Source organism: Tetrao urogallus (assembly GCF_951394365.1).
Source record: "Tetrao urogallus genome assembly, chromosome: 2".
NCBI lineage: Eukaryota > Metazoa > Chordata > Aves > Galliformes > Phasianidae > Tetrao > Tetrao urogallus.
The window spans coordinates 19888399-19911523 of record NC_136814.1 but is presented as its reverse complement, the minus strand read 5'-3'; the positions used below and the strand labels follow the sequence as shown (position 1 = coordinate 19911523).

The window sequence follows — 23125 nt, the reverse complement described above, 5'->3', positions numbered from 1 at the left end:
TGTTGGCTTTTGCATGTGGGACCTCTCATGATCAGCCTGATTTTCCACTTGGTATGCTATTTATTTATTGACACACATCCAAAGCAGGAAAACCAAGGTCTGATTATACAAAAATATTCAAAGACTTGCAAAACCCCAGAAATTAAGCAAAGCATTTATTCTTTACCTCAAATACTATTCTTCTACTCACTAGAGACTGCCATTATTAGCCATAGCAGTAGAAATTAACAGTGGCAAATAAAACACTGCATTTTAAAATATAATTAAATTGGGATTTAAGAGAAATAAACTGAAAATACTTTGTAAAATCAATCTTGGAGAAATTTTAGACCGTGCAGTGCAGCTAAAACATACTGGAAAATCTACACTACTCTTGTCCTAAGCTGCAAAAGTCACTTCACGAACAAGCAGCATTGGTCTTAAGGGAATCTTAAATTATTCTGGGTGCTAGGTCCCAAGATGTCTCTGGAAGAACCCAAGGGAGAGGCAGTCATGCCACATCCACTCTGTTAAGGTCAGACTAGAGTTTATTCTCTAATGTTCTTCCCTTGGCCCGTTTCACCAGATATGAGGAGATAGGTGGTGGTGCCTTTACACAAGTTACTGTACTATTTTTGCAGTCATCACCATCACCTTGGCCTATCTCCTTCTGTCTGTAAGGAGGCAGAAGGGAAAGTGAGTTCAGTTGTGACTTAGGTGTCGGCTTTATAAGGCAAGCGAAAAAGGAGGGGAGGGTGGAAAGTGTTTTCACATTAGGACACAAAAATTCAGGTCAATAATCAGTGAAATAGACATTAAATGTGACAGATTTTTAAGCAAGTTTAAGAAAACTCTTCACATATATTTCCTACCCATCACAGAGCTCTCTGTATTAGAGTTCCTTTACTCCACAGCAGCTCATGCTGTGTGATCTCCTGGGTAATCATTCAACACCCTTAAAAAGGCTGATAAAAGCTAAAGCTGCAAAATAAGCTGCAAATTTGTTTTATGGACTAATATCCCTTTGGGAATAAATAAAATACATTCTCTCTTGGAAACCACTATTCTGTAGTTTGCTCTCTTTTATAGTCAAGAGAAAAGGGCAATTTTTTTCATACTGTATTAAGTCCTTTCATCTGTAGACAGCATTTCCAAATCCCCCTTCAAATAGAGGTTTTGTTTAGACTATTTAAACACCATGACTTAAAAAAAATGGTTTAGTTGGAGGGAAAAAAAAAGAAGACAGAATTATTTGCTCAGCAAGACAGCATTTTATAATTTCTTTATTTCATTATGTGATGACATTTAGTATGTATAGTTTGGGGGTGAGAGGTGATTAACAAAATTATCTCGATCTCTAAACACTAAGAGACAAGTTTCCCTTCCCACACTCCTGTGTATTACTGCACCTCTTATGATTAAGGGCCTCCTGAGTATTCCAGTTTCCATTATCATTCACACAAGACAATCAAACTCACATACACATACATTCACAGAGCTCAGTAATACTTTTCACTGCCTGACAGGGTGGGGCTGTCACTTTTCACTTGAAATAGTTCCACTCCTAGAAAAAGCGTAGGCTCTCTGTCTCCCTCTATACTGAATTAAGGTCCTGATCTTGCTGACACCAAGCATGCATGGAACTGGATATGATGACAATTACCTGCACACATTTTCAGAATCAAGATGACACATTTTCTTTAACTACGGAACTCTATCACTGATTTTGTTTATATGCACAGTTCATGATTCTGAGTAAGGATTAAGGATTCAGTCAATTAAGGACTGAAAAAATAATATTTGTTTGAAACTTTCAAATGTGTAAGAAATCTTTCTGGCCTTGTTAAATGCAACTTCATTAGGATACTCTGAGTCAAATATATTTGCGATTTATTAAAATAGAATTATATATAATCAGGGAAAACAGACTTTTAAAACGTGGAAAGAGAAGTGTCAGGCCAAGATGAATTGCAATATTGATTTTGTGAGGATAAATGGCTTTTGTAATATTAATATAGAGAAACCTTTATTACATTGACTCTCTAGGTGCAGTTAGAGCGTCTCCAGCAATCTGTTTAAAATCTTCATTTTTCATCCTTATGGGAAAACCTCACTTGCTAAATGGATTTCATAAACAGTAATCCGTCAAGATATATATATACAGATAAACAATTTGTGATGCTCATTGACCAGTTCATTAAAGTAAACAATACTAAGGTATGGCTTTTCACAAGTGTACCAATAACCACAATTGTGGGTTCAGGCCACTGCAACCAACCAGAATCTCTTAACTCACTGATTGTTGAGGAAATTATCTTTCATAAGCTGAAATGTATTAAAAAAATATAGAATTTATTTTATCTTAAAACCACCACAGAAGAAATCAGCACATACATACATTCCTCTAAGGCTCAGAGTTTTAAAGGCTCACAGTTCCCATGTGTCACAACTTCTGCTTCTTTTCTTCTACTGTGCTAAGGCAGATACATCTTTGCCACTACTGATAACTCATATCCTTTTTATTCTATTACTGAAGAACCCTTAAAAGACACTTGGAACAGAATAGTTTCAATGGCTTCGCGGTATTACAAAGAAAAAAAAGAGCATACTGCTCCTTTTTAAAAAGATATTAACACTCAAAGAAATTGATTAAAATAGATTAACAAATGAAGACTTAAATTAACGTTTTCAGTGGACAAGTGGCTGTGCCTGAGGAATAGAGGTACACTGCCCAAGTAGATGCTAACCAAAAGGCAAGCATACGCAACACAAGTTAATCATGTTAATATACTACTGGAGCAGTCTTCAATACTGTCATGAGGATTAAGTAGTATTAAGGCATTAAAGCCAACTCCAATTCATGATCCAGAACTATATGAACTTCCCTTTACAAGATGAGACTTATTTCCTATGTAGATATTTCTGTCTTTTGAATTTCAGAAGACAGCTCAAAAGGCAAGTAATGGGAGATAAATATCTAGTTCAAAATCTAAACCCTTAACTCATATGCTAAAACTGAGGAAAAAAAAATGTCTATTTCTAGTAACTGAAAAAAAAAAAAAAGATTAGTAATAATAAAAATATTTAAAAGAGAATGTGAATATTGCACTAATTTTGTCTTACCATTAGAAATGACAGGAAGTGAAAATAGGAAGTCCTCATTCCTACAAATTACTTTATGACCATTAGCAGAAGCCTCTGTGACCCACCACAGTAAAAAAAAAAAAAAATTAAAAAAAATCTCTTAATGAGATACAGTAACATAAAAGTGAAAAATCTGCAGAATAGCATCAAGTATCTGCCAGACAAGACTGATAATCACTGCCTAAAAGCATGTCAACCCCACACTAGCTGGGGGGAAAGGAGCACAGGGGATGAATATTTTACACATTTTGCTTAAGTCTGTGGGGTTTGATTTTTTTTATGTTTTGTTTGTTGGTTTTTTGTTTGGGGTTGTTTTTTTTCTTCAGTTTTGTTTGTTTCTTAAAGGGAAAAAAAAACTAAGCATAAAAAAAGCTAACGCCATCAGTCTGCATGAAAATATGATAGCATGAGAACTGTGCAATCTTTCTGGACAATATTTTAAAAGAAATTGAGATGGTGAGGATTAAGCAAAAAAAAAAAAAAAAAAAAAAAAGACAACCCTGGAAGAGAAAGATAGAGCAATAGTTGGAATAACAATGCCTTACCTATAGATACATTTTACCCCTTACATTCCAGGGAATATATCCATATAATTTCAATGCACATAAAGACCCTGGGTACATAGATAAACAATTCATTCTGTGGCACATCAGTGCAGGAAAAGAATACGCACATTCAGAACAACAGATATTTAAGAGGAAAGGTGCTGTATTTCTACTGTTGCTGCCAAAAAAAATTTTGAAATTAAGTAATATCTGTAAAATTTTTAATTTTCCATTAAATCGTATGCCTGGAATTTTTCAAAAACGTTCTGCATGTATGGATGTAGATTACATTTCCTATATATAACTGAAAATAATTTATTAGCCGCTGATTAACCTCTCACAAAACAATATGTCTTACAGAAGACACCACTGAACTGAAGTGAAACAATTACCAATAGCTCTAACATTAGACAATATTGGCTTTACATAGCTATCATATTTGCTCTGCTCTAATCTGTGTTATAACTTTTTCTTATTTCAGCATATGTGAGCACAGAAAATTGCATAACTTACTCAAAGCACATGCAAGAATCCAGAAGATTAATGTTATGTTGAGCAACTACTTTTTGTCACTGAAAATGTAGAATAAGCTACTGTGACAAAAACATAGAGGATGCTTTAATTGAACCACAAAAAACACACACTCACCTCCCTGTGAAAGAGTCAAATCCAAAATGATGTTCTTTGCAGCGTTCACATGTCCGTCCTGTTACAGAGATATCTTGGCAAATGCATTGGCCAGTTAGCTTGTCACACACCTGATTCACTGAGCCAGCTGTGTGGCACAGGCATGGCAGACAGCCAGTGACACTGGATGGAGAGAAATAAAAACCTAAAAAACAGAAGTAGCTTTGAGAATAGGCAGTAGAAGAACATAAGTAAAAAAATGAGCAGATTGATTGTCTATAATATGCTCTATAATGAGCAGACTAACTTGTCTATAAATAGGGATGAAACATCAGAACCATAGATTAGGTAATAAACACACACACCTCCAACCCAAAGCAACATAGTCTTCCTGCAGAGCAGAGCTCCTAAACCTCACTGGCACATTCTAAAAGTGTTATTCATCCTCTAATTGCTAATTTTGATTTTTTTGAAACAGCAAACCAAATTACGGGAGGTCATTAGCATGGGAGGTCCATGGGAAAGTAAAGATCCAAAGGACATGAGAGGTACTAACAAATATACCACAAGCGGGAAACATAAGTAGTAGTATGAAAGAAAAGGCATTTGTCTACTCTAGTTTGATGCCACCCCTGACAATGGTCAATATTACGGAGCTGCAAAGTAGGAGAGATGCACATTTTCTTAAAGTCACTCAATTTTTTTTCAGCCAGTGGTGGGCTGAACCCTTGGAATATGTGGATGTTTCTTACAAACGCCTATATGCGGTCAGCATTATCAGATCCACATAAAAAATTCTTGACTCATACAAAAATTCTTGCATTCTACTCACATTCAAAAAAAAAAAATAGTAAATGGTTGGAAAAAAATGTTACTTTATACAAATTATTATTTCATATTATATATGAATATTCATATATTCAATATATTCATATTCAATGTATTTCATATATTATTATTATATAAAATGTTATTTCATACAAATAGCAGATTACTTCTTAATCTGCTATTAAAAAGCTTTAATTCTGAACCTTATCTTTCTTTTCCTGTTTCAAATTACTTCAGATTATGAACTGAAACATTCAACTTTACCTTCCACACAGTATGCTTCTGCCATTCTACTTTTCACCCTGTTCCCCTCACAAGCAATGTTTATCCATGCAGCTTTCTAACCTATTACAAATAAATACATTCATATAGACTATATATAGCTCCAAGATGGACACTGAAGAATTTGCAGCCTCACTTGAAATGACAAGTGATTTTTTAGCACAATTCATAGTGATGATGTACCATTTGTATAATCTATTCTTCTATGAACTCATTCCATTCTTACTAAATTCTTTTCTATATGCCACATGAGAAGACAATTCAAATAATTGAATACTAGTAAGAAATAAAATTATATATTTCTCCAAAATTATTTTCTTTTCTCACATGATTATGTTTATTTCACTGAGCTTTTCAAACTGCTTTGAAGTTTCTTTCAGAGTAGTACAGTTGATTAAAAAAATATAGCAACGCATATTAGTTCAGCAAACAGTGATGATGCAATCTTAACTATCACTTGTCAGCAGCGAGTACCAATCTTCAAGCGCTGGTCCTAAGACAGGGCCATAAGAAATTTCCGGCTCTGTCAGCTTACTATTAGTTATTATTGCACAAATGAAAACTCATCCTTAGTCAAGAAGATATGCAGCTTTGCAAAGATTCCTCAGACACTTTCCCCATCTACAGATCAAGTTCAATCAGTTTCTCCACAGTCATATTCTCAGTTATTGAATCTTTTTCACTGTCCAATAACTTTCTGATGCCTTGTTTTATAACAAGGGGCCCAAAATTGTATTGTAAAATCTCGTATTGCCAACGGCCTTATTATTTATTTTCCTCTTACATGAGATTGCTTCATATATACACCCCTAGGGTGGTATTCTCTGACTTCACAGTGGTGTTGCACTGTGAGCTCATATCCAAATAGTAGAAGAACTAAACAAATTGAAAACATTAGAATTTTACTGCTCAAATCTTTGTTCAAGTTTAGCCTCTGATCCTCAGTGAGATAAATCTCAAGTGGACACTGAAGTGATATCAGTCTCCAGTTAACATACATCCGCATCATAAAAAAAACCATGCTGTTGGCACTTTATTCCAGAGAGGCCCTGAAGTGAGCCACCACAGAGACTGAATAGCTTGAAGTTATTAGTGAGGCAGCATGTATTATCTCATACTGCAGTTGTCTGCACAGTATAGTATTCATCCTGTGCATAAATAAGGAAAGACCATTTCCCAGCAATGTCACTCTTGAGCACAATGAACTACTCCACTCAGAGAACGTAACAGGAAGATAGGAAACAAGTTAAGCCTGGACTCCAGCAGAAGGTCAAAGTACTTCTTCAGAACCCAGTTTACAGCTGTAGTAAATGATAAGCACATGAGCTGAAACAGATTTTTGTCTATGAGAAATTTTGCATAAAATTAATGCCTAAGAAAAGATCATACTAAATAAGTAAGCCACATCTACTATGGAAATTAATTTCATCTGAGCAGGACTGATCAGTATAATGTATGTTGCTTTTGTCACAGCAGAAAAAAACCTGCAAAGAATCTATATTCTAACATTAAACAGCCTGGCTCTAATTTCTACCCTAATGTCATAATAGCCATACCACTGTAGAGTAAATGATTTGGTATGATATTTTTATTATGATAATCTTCCACAGATGCTCTGAAAGTTTAACCATGTATCCTGATAGATTAAAAATTTGAAAGTAGCAATTAATAATCGATTTTTAAAGTAAAAGTGAGGGGTGGGAAAACATGAGTTAGTCAACCTCTCAAAATATTTATAGGCAAATTAATTACCACAATTAATGTATAGGAAAAGATAAGAGAGGATAACAAATTAATACCAGTTGTCATAACTATTATTATTATTATTTACTTCCACCTCCTATAATTTGACAGGAAGGAGTAAGAAACAACTTAATGCAATCTTAATTTACAGCAAGGTTAGAAGGGCTCATAAAAGTTGCTTTATGAAGGATCCACTGTTGTATAAAAGAGCCAATTTCCAATTTTAAGACAGCCACTGCAAATCTCTACAAGATCTAAGTATATAGCTAGTATTATGCTTATTCTTTGTCAGATTTTTTTCCAATTCAACCATAACTGATCACATTTGTCAATCAAACACTCTTCAAAAGGAAGAATGAAAGTCACAGCAAAGTATTCGTCTTCCTTTTTTAATCACAGTCATATTACTTCTCCCACTGTATATCTCATGAAAAAGAAACACCTGAAAAATTACTTAGCACATTTATATGCTTATCAACAACAGCAGTAGCACTCATTTCTTAACTACAGTCTGTGCTTCAAAATGTGATTAGCAACACTGACAACATGGTCACTTCATGTTCACTGGCCAAGAGAGGCAGTTTGTACAGAAAGCTTCATTATTCTATACAACAGATTCAAGATCTGTGATTTGTGTTAGACAGGATTTGTATGGAACAAACCCCAGTTAGCATGGAGTCACAGCTGTGGAATAAGGCAGGGACAAACCATTCGCTCCTATTTGGGATTAGAAAGATCAAGTTTCTACTACCGCAACCTTGGACATCTCAAAATGCAAGATAAGGTAAACTGCATTTTTGTTGTTCAATTCCCTGTTAGAATCAATTTTTGCTGTCTTTTTAAATACTAGTTGAAACATATATGCAAGTGCACAGAAATCTGCCAAGAATATTACGTCTGTCAGAATACAATGCAAGACAGCAGGTCATGGATACAACAAAACAGATGCTGTACCTTTCTGAATGCTTTGAAAACAGTTTTGCAAAAGTGGAATTTCTCAAATAATTTCCTGAAGTTATATTTGCTTTCAATTTGTCTCTGATGGCAACACTTCTTGCATTAAGATTTTAGTAACTTCTGGGAACTTCTCAAATTTTCTTGAGGTATACAGAAGATGAGATATAATCAGGAAGTTACTTCAAATAAGATTAAGTGTACAAGAGATATAAGTACATAAGTGGTTTAAAAAAAGACAAACTATATTCTACTAAAAAACTCAATGCTGAAATGCTCCAACAGCCTAAGAAATCCTCAGCATGCTTTAGGGATGGATGCAAGTTTTCACTAATTACTGGTGTGCTTTTAACTATACTCTCTGTATGTTCAGAGTGCATTTTCTTATCTTTGTCTTAAGGCAAATCCAAGGAAGTTTTCAGTGTACAAGAAGCCAATTACATTCTTCCATACTTCTACAACTGAATACTAGTATATAAACAGAAGAATTTACCATACCTAATAATATAATAACAAATAATTTTCTCCAAGTAGATACATATATACAATTTACATAATAGAAGGCTACTGCAAGTTCTTTACAAAAGTTTTGAGTTTTACTCAAACTGGGAGTTTACAGTCATCTTTTCAAGACTTCATACTTCTATGATGTACAACCTTGTCCAAAATGATTCATCTCTCCTATTTAGTTATACCTTTCCACTACTACATTTTACTCTTTGTTGTTGCATTTTATCTTGTTTCCAGTTCTGATTTACCAAGACCTGCTAAGAATGACCTGCTAGGATAGTCTGAATTTCTACAAATTCTTGTTCTGTTTGTTGTTTTATTTTATTTTTTTTCCATCTACTTGCTTCTAGCTAGCTGCCAGCAGTAAACAATTATCCACTATGTCACAACTTCCCAGACACAGTCAATCCTGCCTTATGTATAGTTCACTTGGAATACATAAACAAAGAATTTATATAAAAATCTATATGCAATAAATCTCTAAATCAGCTCAGACTAAGATCAACATCTAAATGCTAGTGAAAAATATCACAGTCAACTGTGCTACAGTAGAAGTAGCAGTGTTAAGGACTTAAACATCCACCTAAATAAGAAAGCTCAATGTTCAGCACATATACACTTACACGTGCTTCCTAGCTACTTTAAATATGGCTCTTACAGCAAATTTTTTCTTGAGCTGTTGTAGAAGTATTCCTTTGAGTGCCATGCAGGATTTTCCACAAACCAGCCTGTTCATACTATCAATTAAACCTCTCTAAACCATTTAGCTCTGCATAAACCCTGGTCTTTCTTTTTCAAGGACGAGGGCGGTCACTGACTCAGGAAGACTTGACATCACTCCTCTGCTGATCTCTGATTAAGTGGTTGCTGTAGAGGGTTAGTAGGTCAAATAGCTCTGGAGGAGGAACTAAGAAAAACAGAACAGTGCCTTATTTATTAGTATATGTACCTAAAATACTTTAAATTAAAATATTTCCGAAAATACTTAATGGAGGTTAAGCAGCTTTTTTAACCTCTGTTCAAATTATTGAATGGCATATTAAAACCAATGGAGCTATAACGAACCTTTTAATGTGACCTGCTGTTTTAATAAATTGCATATGTATTTAACATAAACTAAATCTGTTTAATATTATTACATGTAGTTAATATTACCCATAGTTTTACTTTACCCAGCTACTATTTAAAACAAAAACATTAAGTTGTAACTGCAGAGCTACCCACATATAATAAACATTTGGACTCCATTTACAGTAATACAGTATGAAACCTTGAACTGATACTGCAGCATCAGCTACTCGCAGGGAGAAACTGCAAGCATTCCTTGCAGAACTAGCACATCCTCAACAGAGCAAGGCAGGGAATCTATTTGCTTCAGGTATGCATTTCTGGTGGATGAAAAGCTTAAGAGAGCTAACAATGTGCAATTGTAGCCCAGAAGGACAATGGTATCCTGGTTTGCATCAGAAGAGGGATGGCCAAACAGGGAGAGCGAGGTGATTTTCCTCCTCTGCCTCACTTTGCCCTCTTGAGACCTCATCTGGAGTACTGTATCCAAGTCTGAGTTGCTAGCACAACAAAGACACGGAGCTGTTGGAGCAGGTCAAGAGGAGGCAACGAAGATTGCTAGAGGGCTGGAGCACCTCTCCTACAAAGAAAGATTGAGGGAGCTGGGCTGTACAAGAGAAGGCTCTGGGGAGACTTAATTACATCCTTCCAGTACTTAAAGTGATCTTACAAGCAGTGGCAGATTAACTTTTTATGTGGTTTGATAGTGATAGGACAAGGGGGAATGATTTCAAACTAAAAGAGAAGGGATTTAAACTAGATTTCAGAAGATTTACTTAGAGTGTGGTGAGGCCCTGGCACAGCTGCCCAGAGAGGTTGTAGATGCCCCATTCCTGAAGGCATTCAAGGCATCCAGGTTGGATGAGGCCCTCGGCAGCCTGCTCTGGTGAGTGGCAGCTCTGCCCATAGTAGGGAGTTGGAACTGGGTGGTCAAGCCATTCTGTGATTCTATGGTGTACAACTAACAAATGCAAAGTTAGAAGAGCGGCATGGTTAGGACAGCTTTATAGTTAGAAAGATCATCATGGTGGAAAGAGACAATCAGAAATGAAACGCTCACCCATGTCCAAGGCTCACAGTAGGAAACTCCAAAAGGAGGAATCTCCAGAAAGAGAATGATGCCCATTAGCAATCAGCCCTTAAATGGAGTCTAGGAGAAGTGCAGCAAGGCTCCACCCGTTCCGGTCACACAGCTGAATTGCTTTCACCTGTGCTCAGGGCTGACTCAGTGACTGCCTCAGGTGATCAATCAGTGGTTCAGGCCATGACTCAACCTTTCCCATACATATGGTTTGCCAGCATCATCTGAGTTCAACCAAACATTTCCATACCTGTATCCTGGAGGTCCTCTCTGCCATGCTCAGCTTTATGCACAAAGTACCTTTTGTGAAGAGCTTGCGCTCTGCCTTTCTCTCCCTTTTTTTTTTTTAATGAAGACAGTTGCTGGTCATTAAACTATGCAAATTTACCTCTTACACTGACTTCTTTAGTGAATAGATCATAAAGAATTGGATAGATTTTGAATATCTGTAAGAACAATACATCTTGGACATATTTAAACTACAGTAATAACAAATTATACAATCCCTAGCAACAAAGTATTTAATATCAATCAGAACACTAATACTTTGCCGGAACTATGACAGTATGTGACAAATAAACTGCCTACATCGGATAGATTTTCTTCCAATTTCCTTACCTGGTTTACACTCATTGCACCTTCTCCCCTGACGATGAGGCAGGCAAACACACTGTCCAGAAACATGGTCACAAACTGTTCCTGCTAATGTGCCCTTAGCATCACAGTCACAACGCTGGCAACCAAGGAGGTTTCTCATGCTGAGGTTGTATGTGTGAAGCATGCACTGATTGCACTGAAGGCCAATTACACCAGCTTTGCAAGGACACTGTCCTGTTGATTTGTCACAAAGCAGAGAGCCATTTACTGTACCTGCCTTATCACAATCACATGGCAGACAAACAAAGGAATGATTTACTTGTATTCTGTGGTAGCCATCTAGGCATTTGTTGCATTGTCTTCCTCCAATATTCGGTTTGCATACACATTGCCCTGTCCTTGCATCACACACAGTTCCAGAAAGAGACCCTGCAATGTTACATTCACAAGCCTTACAGCCAGTTACATCCAGCCCATAAAAGTTGTCCACGCAGGTGTCACAGAGAAGTCCTTTTACTTGTTCTTTACAATTGCACTGCCCAGTGAGAGGGTTGCAGAACTGGTTCACCGAGCCATGGCTGTTGCACCTACAAGGCTCACATCCATCTTCATTAGAATATCTGAGAGCTTTAAATCCAAAATTGCAACTATCACACCTAGGACCTGGAAAGAGAAAAAAAAAAGTGTTAATAATTAAATATATATATATGCTGAAAAGACATACATTTAAATTCAAAATTCCTATGAGTACACTTGGAAAAAACAAAGAGGATTAATATTCTTCACTTTGCCAGCATAATTAACAAGAACAAAAGGGCTGCACAAATCAATTGAAGTGCAGTGGTATCTCCAAAACCTGTTTATTTTTCCAATTTGTTCCAGAAGTAATGCATTTCTGTTGGCTTCTCAATACAATTTAAGATACTTCTACAAGAGATTCTCTGTAGCATTTCTAAGACAAAAAAAAAATAAAAAAAAAAATCACTTCTGTTCCCAGGAAGAATACCTCTTGCATGAGAAATGCTTCCATGAACCATTCTCCCTATTATGTAGAAATGCAATATCAAGAAATTACACAGGATTCTCAATCAGTTCTGATAATAGATTTACGTACTACATTGAAGACATAAAATATATTTAAGTAAAACACAACACTAATTACGATGACTTAATACTGTACTTTGGTTTGATCAATGATTACGTTCATGTTGGTTTTTATTGTCAGCTGAAAGTTGGCTGAAAAATTTTACTGAAAGCAGGAAATGTTTTCCATAATCCAAAATGAAATATTTTTATCCAAATGTATGATTTAGTTAACTCCAATAGTACGTTCAAATCTAAACTGTTTTCTTCACACTTCATCCTGTGGTTTTATTAGCTCTGTTTTCAAAGTCATTGCTTGCTTTATCTCTGCCCCAAGGGATAGCATTTGTATTTTAGTTTATAAAATGTACATTACAAGAAAGCAAACTAGATTATTATATGAAAAATGCAAATTCAGTTATGTATTTCCCCTTGCAGTGGGAAAATCTTTCACTGTGAAGCCATCACTTAATTTCTGCTTCAGAAAAAAAAAATACTATCTTCCAGCAAAATATTATTACTTAAAAATAAAAAAAAAATACAAACATGCATTCAGTATATTATACCTACATAAAAATAAAAATAAAATATGGTAGGAAATACATTCTACATATGGATAAAAACTCAAAAACTCCAACAGAAGGCAAGTTCCTTTAGCAGTGATGAATGACTCACCTAAGGCATATCATTTAATTTCAATAAGGAAAATAAAAAAGGACCACTATTGCTGCAAATTTTAAAAATAACTGTATTGTTAACAAGAATTATGACTCATTTTGAACTATTAAAATTGGTCTACATGGATTCATATCATATCAGTTTTAAAAATATGTGCAGCGCTTATTTGAATATGCCATACATATTCCTGACAGGTAATCTATTCCTAACGATACTGAGGAAGGCCTACAGGGCATCACATTCAATGTTAACAAGTACAGGGGAGTTAGCACGCTTGGCATTTAATTCACATTCTTCTACCTTTTTATTCTAGATGAATGACCTACTTTAATAAAATTATTGGTGCTAATGTATTTTACTGGTGATAGAATCATTAGTAAGATTTAACATTTGTGTTAACTCTAACAGTTCATGTTTCATAACACCATCATACATAGTTGCATTTTTCTGTTATCGTGTTTATTTAAACAGATAAAAGGGCAATAGACTGATTGCTCTAAAAAACAATTTACAAACCCAAAGAGGGAAGCTTTCTTTGTTAAAGTTTACTGTACGTGTGCCTATACTACAAGGCTATTTACAGTTGATATGGAAAACAGAGAGAATCAGTCCAGAAAGAATTAGGTTTTTATCCTGTTAACAGTTAAATGTTTGTAACAAAAGCCTCCTATCTCAATAGATAAATTTGAAGAAAGCAAAGTGGTATGCATTTTTTCTATACTGTATTTTAATGGAAATAGAAGTAAATATTGTTTCCACTACAGAAAGAAAATATTTTAAACATGTAGTCAATGAAATACATAAGAATGTCTCATACACTGAACTTGCACTGAGTTAAGAAAAAGGTTTTCAGAGACACAGAGGAAGACCTATACTAAACAAAATGTATGCAAAGAAAGTATAATTAAGAACATCGTAAACTACATTATATATATATTTATACATATTTATGTATAGATAACGTACAGAATGGCTACACAATGCACAGAAGACGTCACAAATGTTATTTTTGACTCTTAGCATCCTCTTTATCATATGGAAAGCATAGCTATGATATCCACAGAAGGAGGATAGAAATGGTTTGGACTTATGCTTGTTTATTTCTGTTATTTGCTGTTATTTTGTATTTCCTTTTAGAAATTCCAGCCACAATGAGAATAAAGGGAGACAAAGACATGTTCACAATTTTACAAATAAGTCACTTTTTATAAAGTAGTGAATTGTAAATGGATAGGAACTTGAATATTTTTAAAACAATCTACAACCAAGGTTAATTATTGAAAGAATACATTGCTAATTGCTCTAATAACAAAGAAGGAAAAGAGTTTTTTGTTTTTTTTTTTCTTGAGACATGTATAGCCTGAGACATATACAGTTACCATGCAAGGCTCACTTTATCAGGAAATTCTCCTTGCATAATATTCCCATACATCAACATTTCAAAGTGTATTATATATACTGTGTATTTTGGGCACTTGATAAATTTTGTCCTTATGTGGCTGTGGCTCCCCTCAAATATGCTGGAAGTAATAAATTGCTATAATCAAATCTAATTTCTGAAAAATACCTGTGGGAGTAACAAACAAAAAAGCACGTCTTGTAAAAAAAATGATAAATAACACAGAAGGTAGCAGTTTATTATAATCAGCTTGGCATTGAATTACAAAATTAAAATTATGTGGCCCTTGATAACTAACCCTAGCTATGTACATGATCTGTGGAATTATGTTGACTTATTTTGCATTTCATAGGAACAGTTCAAAGAAATATAATAGAAAAAAATGGATAGATTTATCACAAAGGACCCTGTAGCACAGGATATTTTCAGAAAAAAAAATCCATTTATTTTGCTATATTAAGAAAACTAGCCTGGAAATTATTTGCTTAGAACTCATTAAGTATAAAACATTTTGAAAAAGTGTTAATTTCCTAAAAGAAACATCTATGCAGTAAGCAAATTACATTATTTCTGTGCCTTATTAATATGGAGCTATGTAAGGTAATGCAACTACACCACAAAAAAACTTCTCAAGGGTTGATTAAACTGAACTTCAAGCTGTAGTTTCATAGAATTATTAAATTAATAATTTTCCAACAGTTAATTTTATTCATTCTTAAAATCTGCTTTCAGCAAAGAAGTTTACTGCACTTTTCATTTAAAAATCAAGAGTTTTTTGCTTCCAGAGATAACAAGAAAAATGGCTCCAAACTCTTGCATTACACATACCAATAACATTTGCTTTGCACTTGCACTGGCCTGAATTTTGGTGACAGGTAATATCTCCATTGACTGTCCCAGAGGTATTACAGTTACAAGGACTGCAGCCATCAGGGTTTGACTGTTGTAGATTGTAGAATCCTTCCTGGCACTGATTGCATTGTCTGCCAGACACATGTCTCTTACAATTACACTGGCCTCCAATCTAGAAAGATACAAAATATTATAGAATGATGAACATATCTATTTTTAGATGACACACTCATTAGCAACAAGAATGGGAGTATAAGTCCGGGAGGAGAAAACTTTAAATGGAACAGAAAAAAATAAGCCTGTGTAACACATACTTTAAATTGTTTTGAGGGGAAAAAAAAAAAAAAAAGAGAATCAGTGTAATCATTCCTTTTTAACTAGAGTTAAACAGAAGGAAAAAAGGAATTGAGTAAACAGTGCAGCACTATTTAACACCTGGACTTGAAAGACTAAATACAAAGAAGTTTTGTGTAAATGATGACTTCTATTGAAATCAAAGCAGTTTTGTAAATCAGTTACTACATAATATTGTATTATGTTAAAAGGCAAAGATATTCATTTATCATTATCTTCTTATTTAAGTGAAAACGGTAGCTAATTGAGAATAAAGAAAACAACAGATTCTTCTCTAATTATTCATCAAATATAAATTCCTCTTTGGCAAAAGGATGTGACCTAATGGCTCAGTACTTGAAACCCTCTCTCTGTTTTCTGGGTTCATCTGGGATCCTAGTATTCTATTTCAGTGCTGGGATGGTCCTTTCCTGCTCCCTAAATGGACAGAATTACTACTTGGAAGGCTCCAAGGCATTCTTTGTTATGCCTGAGCTGTAAACTGCGAAATTTAAGGGAATCTAAAAAGCTAATTTCAAAACTCTGAAAACCTTAAAAAAACAATTGCTACACTCATCGCTTTCCAATATGATGGAAAAACTTCCCACAAGGAAAGGGAAATGGCAGAGAAACAGGGAAAAGAAGGCACCGGACAACGCACAGATGACAGCAGGGAGTCAAACCAATAAAGAAGTATGAGCTTAGGCAAAATTAAATAAATAAAATCCATATCCAAGAAACATTAAAAAAATAAAAACAGTAAATCAAAAGCCATTAAAAAAAATGAGAGAATTTTCAGATCTCAATGCAAAACTGAAAATAGAACAGAAGATACAGTGTTGAGTGCTCCCTAGGAGAAAGAATGGACTAAAGTTGAGAAGGAATACTTTTCTTCCTCCATTCCATTTGTTTTAAATTAATATAAAAATAAAGAAATAAAACCTTTTTTTTTTTTTTTTTGAAACAGAAGGGGATTCTGCCATTCTTTTGTCACATTGTGACAGAAATTAAACGTCAGCCATTCACATCTGTAATCCCTGGTACAACACCACAGTATTCAAGGCTGAGAAAACTTTCACAGGTTAGAGAGAATTCTTGATCAACTAAAGACGCAAGCAGTCCCCCAGATTTCTTCATTGATAGTTTACGTGCTATGTATAAATTGTGTACATCATTGCTTGCCTAAGGATGTCACACTGTTCTCAATAAAAACATAAAGCCAAAAGCTCTTTACAAAAGGGTTTTTGGTCATGGGTAACTAACTCAACCTGACATGTTCAACTGAATTCAAGCTTTTAAGAATAAAGCACTCCACAAACATCATGACACATACATTACATATTCCACTCTACCTTGCCTGTTTCCAATTTGCAACACCAGCAAGGCATATTTGCAGTTTTGCAGCTGCCTGCACAAGAACATGTAGCTATATAGGGTTAGATACAGCCACCTGCAGGACAGTGACAGTGAGAAAGTCTGGGAAATCCCATTCTGCAGGTGAGTTCCAGAGTTTCTTGACCTCTGTTTAAAGAAACCCTTCATTCTAGAAATTCTATCAGCCTCATTTCAGCTTTGTATTCTGTGGGCTGTATCAGGGCTGGAGCAGGACTTTCCCGCTTCTCTTTTATGGATTTTTGGAATTTAGCAGTCAGTACAGCATAGTATATCATCACAGTTAAGTATATTGGGATTGTATCTGCATCACACTAGAAAAAAAAAGAAGCTACCATAAATTACTTAGGTGTAATTTCTTTTTTTTTCTTTTATGAAGTCATTTAAATGATACCAGACCAAAACCCAGTTAAACTGCTGTTTTTATTTTAAAACTATAGTCAGGCAAGTTGAAGCAGAAGAGTTTTGTGGTGCTAGGGGCAAATCTACTCAGAATTTCCATTTGAAATAAATGGTTTAATCACACCCTCCAGTATACAATTAAGTTCTTAGCTTTATTAACAAAAGATAAAATAGAGTAATTCAATATCTAATTGGAAAGTTTCAATGCAGAAAACACTGAATGAATGCTATAGAGAAGCACGTGTTGCTAATCCCATCCTCATAAAAGGATGCTGTAGTCCAATAAAACCTCTTGAAAATGCTTTTATGGTAGATGTACACTGCTATATCAGTAGCATTTTCCAGTAAGAGGAATAGACTAAAAAAGCAAGAAAATGGTATTTCCTAAGCAAAAGGCAAAAAAGCAGCAGATACAAAAATGGAGAGTTAAGAGAAGCCACTACAGTTGAAAGAAAAGCAGCAACAAGGATTTTCAAGCTATTTTTTTTTCAGATTTGATCTAGAAGTGTAATTCATTTTTAGAGACCACTAATCTGAGCCATCAGAGAACTTTCAAGTGAAAAGCAACTCTGAATTTACTCTGAGCAACTAAATGAAAAAAATACTGTAATTTACTAAGCAACTATAAAAGAATCATTTTGTTAGCAATCACAGCATCCTCAGATTATACACTTGCAAGCAACATACACAGGTACTTTTGGTATCACTCAGTATAAACACATAATCCTTATCAAGAAAGACTTAAAAATGATTCAAAAATCTACCACGTTGAGGAAAGTATTAGAAGCAGAAGCAAATCTTTCCAAAAGAGCAATTCAAATCACAACAAGAAAATTAACTAAGAAGATAATCATAACCAAATTTTAAAAACAAAAGAAGAAATGAAAAAGGAAAAAAAAACCCACAGCTTCTAATGAGCAATATTGTTAAGGTACAAAAGCAAAAAAGTATTTTTTAAATGTCAGTAGAAGAAAGTCGGTAAAGAATAAAGGACATTGTAATAATAAGCAGATTCAGATTGAACATCAGAAATTTTCCTATATAAAAAAAGGGCAACATCAGTAGCAGACAGCCCAGAAGTACCCAAGATTCATGCAGATAATGCAGTCTGGCTGGACTCTCTGTTGACAATAACCCTACTTGGAGCTGGAGCAAGTGACCAAGTAGTTTTTCCATGATTCCGTGTAGCTTTCAGGGAAGATACACGCACAACAGGGAAGGCAAAAAAGCATTTCAGAGTTGTTTACAATGGAAGGGCTGTAACATTAGGAACAGTTTCCTGGATTGTTTTCGAACTGAAATGTCAGAAGGAAAAGATGTAAGAAAACCTGATATGTTGAAAATTTACTACAAAAAGTTAGAGTTCTAGATGAATTAAATATAAAATTATTACTATTAAATTATTAAATATTGAAATCAACCTCAGTAAAAGAAGAATAAAATAATAACAGCTAATCTACTAAAATGGCTGTGAGAAAGCTTATGACATCTACCGATTCAGATGTTTTTCTGCACAGAGCAAATTAGTAGACAAAAATCACAGGCTTGATATCAGAATCACAGAATGGCCAGGGTTGGAAGGGACCTCAAGGAACATGAACCTCCTACCTTCTGTGCCACAGGCAGGGCCACCAACCTCCCCATTTAATTCTAGACCAGGCTGCCCAGGGCCCCACCCAACTTGGCCTTGAACACCTCCAAGGACAGGGCATCCACAACCTCTCTGGGCAGCCTGTTCCAGCACCTCACCACTCTCTCTGTAATGAACTTCCCCCTGACATCCAACCTAAATCTTCCCTCCCTCAATTTAAAACCATTTCCCCTGGTCCTGTAGTTGTCTACCTTTCAAAAGAGTTGATTCCCCTCCAGTTTATAGGCTCCCTTTAGGTACTGAAAGGCTGCAATGAGGTCACCCCCCAGCCTTCTTTTCTCCAGACTGAACAAGCCCAGCTCCCTCAGCCTGTCCTTGTAGGGGAGGTGCTCCAGTCCCCTCATCATCTCTGCAGCTCTCCTCTGGACCCTTTCCAATAACTCCGTCCTTCTTGTACTGGGGGCTCCAGACCTGGACACAGTACTCCAGATGGGGCTTCACAAGAGCAGTTGAGGGGGACAATCACCTCCCTGTCCCTACTAGCTATCCCTTTTCTGATGGTGCCCAGGATACCATTTGCTTTCTGAGCTGCAAGAGCACACTGCTGGCTCACGTTCAGTTTTTCATCCATCAGGACCCCCAGGTCCTTCTCCATAGGGCTCTCAAGGACTGCTCCTTCCAGTCTGTATGGATGCCTGGAATTCCTCCAGCCCAAGTGCAAAACCTTGTACTTTGCTGTTGAACCTCATTAGGTTCACCTGGGCCCAACTTTCATGTCTGTTGAGGTCCCTCTGAATGGCATCCCTTCTTTCCACCACGTCAACTGCTCCGCTCATCTTGGTGTCATCAGCAAACTTGCTGAGGGTGCACTCAACTCGGTCGTTGAAGTCATTGATAAAGATGTTAAAGAGCAGCAGTCCCAAGAGAGACCTCTGGGGGATGCCACTTGTTACCGGCCTCTGCCTGGACACAGAACTATTAATCACCACCTCTGTCTGCAGTCTTTCAACCAATTTCTCATCCATCGACTGGTCCACCCATCGAATCCACATCCCTCCAATTTGGAGATAAAGATGTGGTAGGGGACCATGTCAAAGGCCTTGCTCAAGTCTAAGTAAATGACATCAGTTGCCTTCCCTTTTTCCACCCATGCCATCATTCCGTCAGAGAAGGCCACCAAATTGGTTAAGCATGATGTATTAGAAAAAAAATTGTACATTTTTAGCAAAGATTAATCATGCTTCATGATTCTACCATATTTCTTTATGGCAGCAACATCTGGAAATATTGCATATACTTAATCAAATGGATGATCAAAAAGTCAGATTAACTTCTACATCAAGTAAACGTAACACCTGAGGTAAAACAATGCTGACTAGATGTAAGCAATGATAATTCCAAAATTAGCTGTTATCACTCAAGAAAGTAACTATTATTACACTCCCTAAAAACGTATCAAATCTGAGGCAATTAAAAAAGGTATACTGGAATTATGTGTAAAACAACAGAATTACACCAAAAATGTTATTTTGTCACTAGAATCCATTGTGTATTACATTTTTAATAATGTGTGTAAAATGAAAGCATTAGATAGCAGAGTGAGTAAAACAAAGATATGAATGCAGAGTGACTCAAACAGACTTCTAGGTTCAGAAAGAGGTGACTAAGATGAAGGGAATAGATGTCTATAAAGTTTTCAATAGAGACAACGCCTGCAGAATTAACACAAAGACACTCATAAAGAATGGAAGATTGTGTTCTATACGCAGTCAGTGCATTGAAAGATACACAGTTTGAAATGTATTTACAAAGGAGTTAGATAAACTCCACGGGTGAAGATCAAATGTGACAACTCAGATGAAATTCCTGTCCCAGGTAGTCCCAAAACCATAAATTGTTTACTCATATTACTGATAAACAGCAGAGACCATAATGTGCTAAATCAAATATCATTTCTGTGCTTATAGCCACATAAACCGAAGTCTAAAAGTAACCAGACAGCGGCCTTTTCTTGACGCAACAAGTGAAACATGCAGATCACAGAGTACTAAGAGCATAAAAAAAAAAATACAACCAAAAAAACTACCAATATTTTCAGTATACTTTAAAGTGTAAAGCTATTATAGAAGTACAAGCAACTTTCATCACATTTAGATGCAGAAAATGCATGCCTCTTTTCCAGGGTAAAAAAAAAAAAAAAAAAAAAAAAAAAAAGATGCCAAAAGAGTAAATGTAATTCTTCAGGATAAGGAGGAATAGCTGGCTAACCAAGGAACACAATGCAAATTCTCACCAGGAACAAGATAATAATGTCCTTCAGAAAACTCCCAATAGAGGTTTCCTCCCTGCCACACACAAAATAGCAGTTTTCCACCTGTAATCAGTAAAGTTAGCAACCAGTTTTCTGCTTTAAGAGTGAAAGGTTTTCCTGGTGGCTAAATACAGGAAATCAACGTTTTCATCAGCAGAAAAAGGCTTATCAAATTGTTTGTTAATAGATCTGAAGATAGGTTTCTATGTACCAGATTAAAGTATGAGGAAAAATTTTTCTTAATTTCTGAGTCTTCAGAAAAAAAAATAAACAAACAGAAAGAGAACCTACAGCCAAGACAAAAAAAACCTGAATACATAAAGAATAATTTGAGATAGCTGTTTAAGTTCAGTTTTCAAAATACAAAGTAACTAATACAATTTTATAATTTCAATCCAACTTTGTCCTGTACAGTAAGTATAGCATTATAATTGGATATGAATATCAGGCAGGGAAAACCTGCCACTTTAATGCATCCAATATTACACAGACTTTTATCCTACTGCACGTGTTTCAAATAGCTAGGTGGAATTTTAGAGGAAAAGAAACAAGTCTTCAATTTCTCTGTAAGGACAGCAGCACTGGAACAATCAAGCAGCATTGTGAAATGCTTGGCAATAGATACTGTTATAAAAATGTATAAACTGCAGATGTTTATAATAGTACAGAAATAAGTGTGACACAGATTATATACATAGCACAGAAACCTACATCAAAATATGTAGAACAAACCATTTCTATAAGCACATAAGTATTAAACTGACTTACGAAGCAAAACCGTTCTGTTTATTTATATTTATTTTGGTAATACCTGTAAAACCAGCTGACTCTAGACATGATAGTATCATTGGTAATACTTGTAGCAATTAATATTTAAAGATTTTATTAATCAAGATTTCACTAGTTGAGCACTGGAGATATTATTGAACTCTGCCCTCTCCACAACCCTTCCTCCAATTCAAATGCTATCAGTCATTTAAACAAATAGATTTTAATTACACTGCTTATATAAGAGCAAAAAGCAATCTGTTCTCCTGTTGCTTATGCCTGACAGGTCTGTATCTGACCCTAGGAGTAAGAAGATGGAAACAACTTGTCTCTTAACACAGCCATCTTGGAACTAAACCACTTATAAAATATAATCTGTCTAGATTGTTCACCATGAAAATGAGTCCAGCACAACATTACTACCAAGTGGCAGTGTGTCTTGGGACCTCATAATTACAATTGTTATTTGATACAGAAAAATCACTGATGCTGAGGTAGCATATAATCCCTTGTGTCATTTATAATTTATGAATGAAATACACATTACTCCCACATCCTTGAATGTAAATGGTTATAAAAAGTATGCAAGCAATTTCCTCCTGCACAAATCACAGTTATAACATTATTGTCCTTAATCGGGAAGCAGACCACTTGAGATTTCTGACTTTTACATATACCTAATAGTTCATGTTGCTTTAATCTATAGTCACACAAATCCTTAACTGGGCAATCTTTTAATCTAACTAATCAAATCTAGAATCACAATATAAAATTAAAAAAAAAAAAAAAAGCCTGTTAAAGAATCCTCTCAGCATCCAGTTACTAAGCTGATATAAGGATCAAAGTGATATGTGTAAACAGACAATGGGTGATATATTGCATATAGTTGTCTCAATTATTGCTTACAGCACAAACAATTTTTCCAGAGCGCTCATTTAGTAGATATTCAATGTTTACG

At 35.3% G+C, this 23125-nt stretch overlaps 1 protein-coding gene across 1 annotated transcript in view; it reads right to left on the bottom strand.

The window, feature by feature from the left end:
* USH2A (usherin) overlaps positions 1-23125 on the bottom strand; it is a gene marked incomplete at both ends in the record, with an annotated part of 372871 nt that overhangs the window by 299058 nt on the left and 50688 nt on the right. Inside the window, 3 exons of the mRNA XM_079550589.1 lie at positions 4317-4500; positions 11380-12021; positions 15347-15542. Coding sequence (XP_079406715.1) covers positions 4317-4500; positions 11380-12021; positions 15347-15542 — 1022 coding nt within the window. The remainder of the gene's footprint in view (positions 1-4316; positions 4501-11379; positions 12022-15346; positions 15543-23125) is intronic.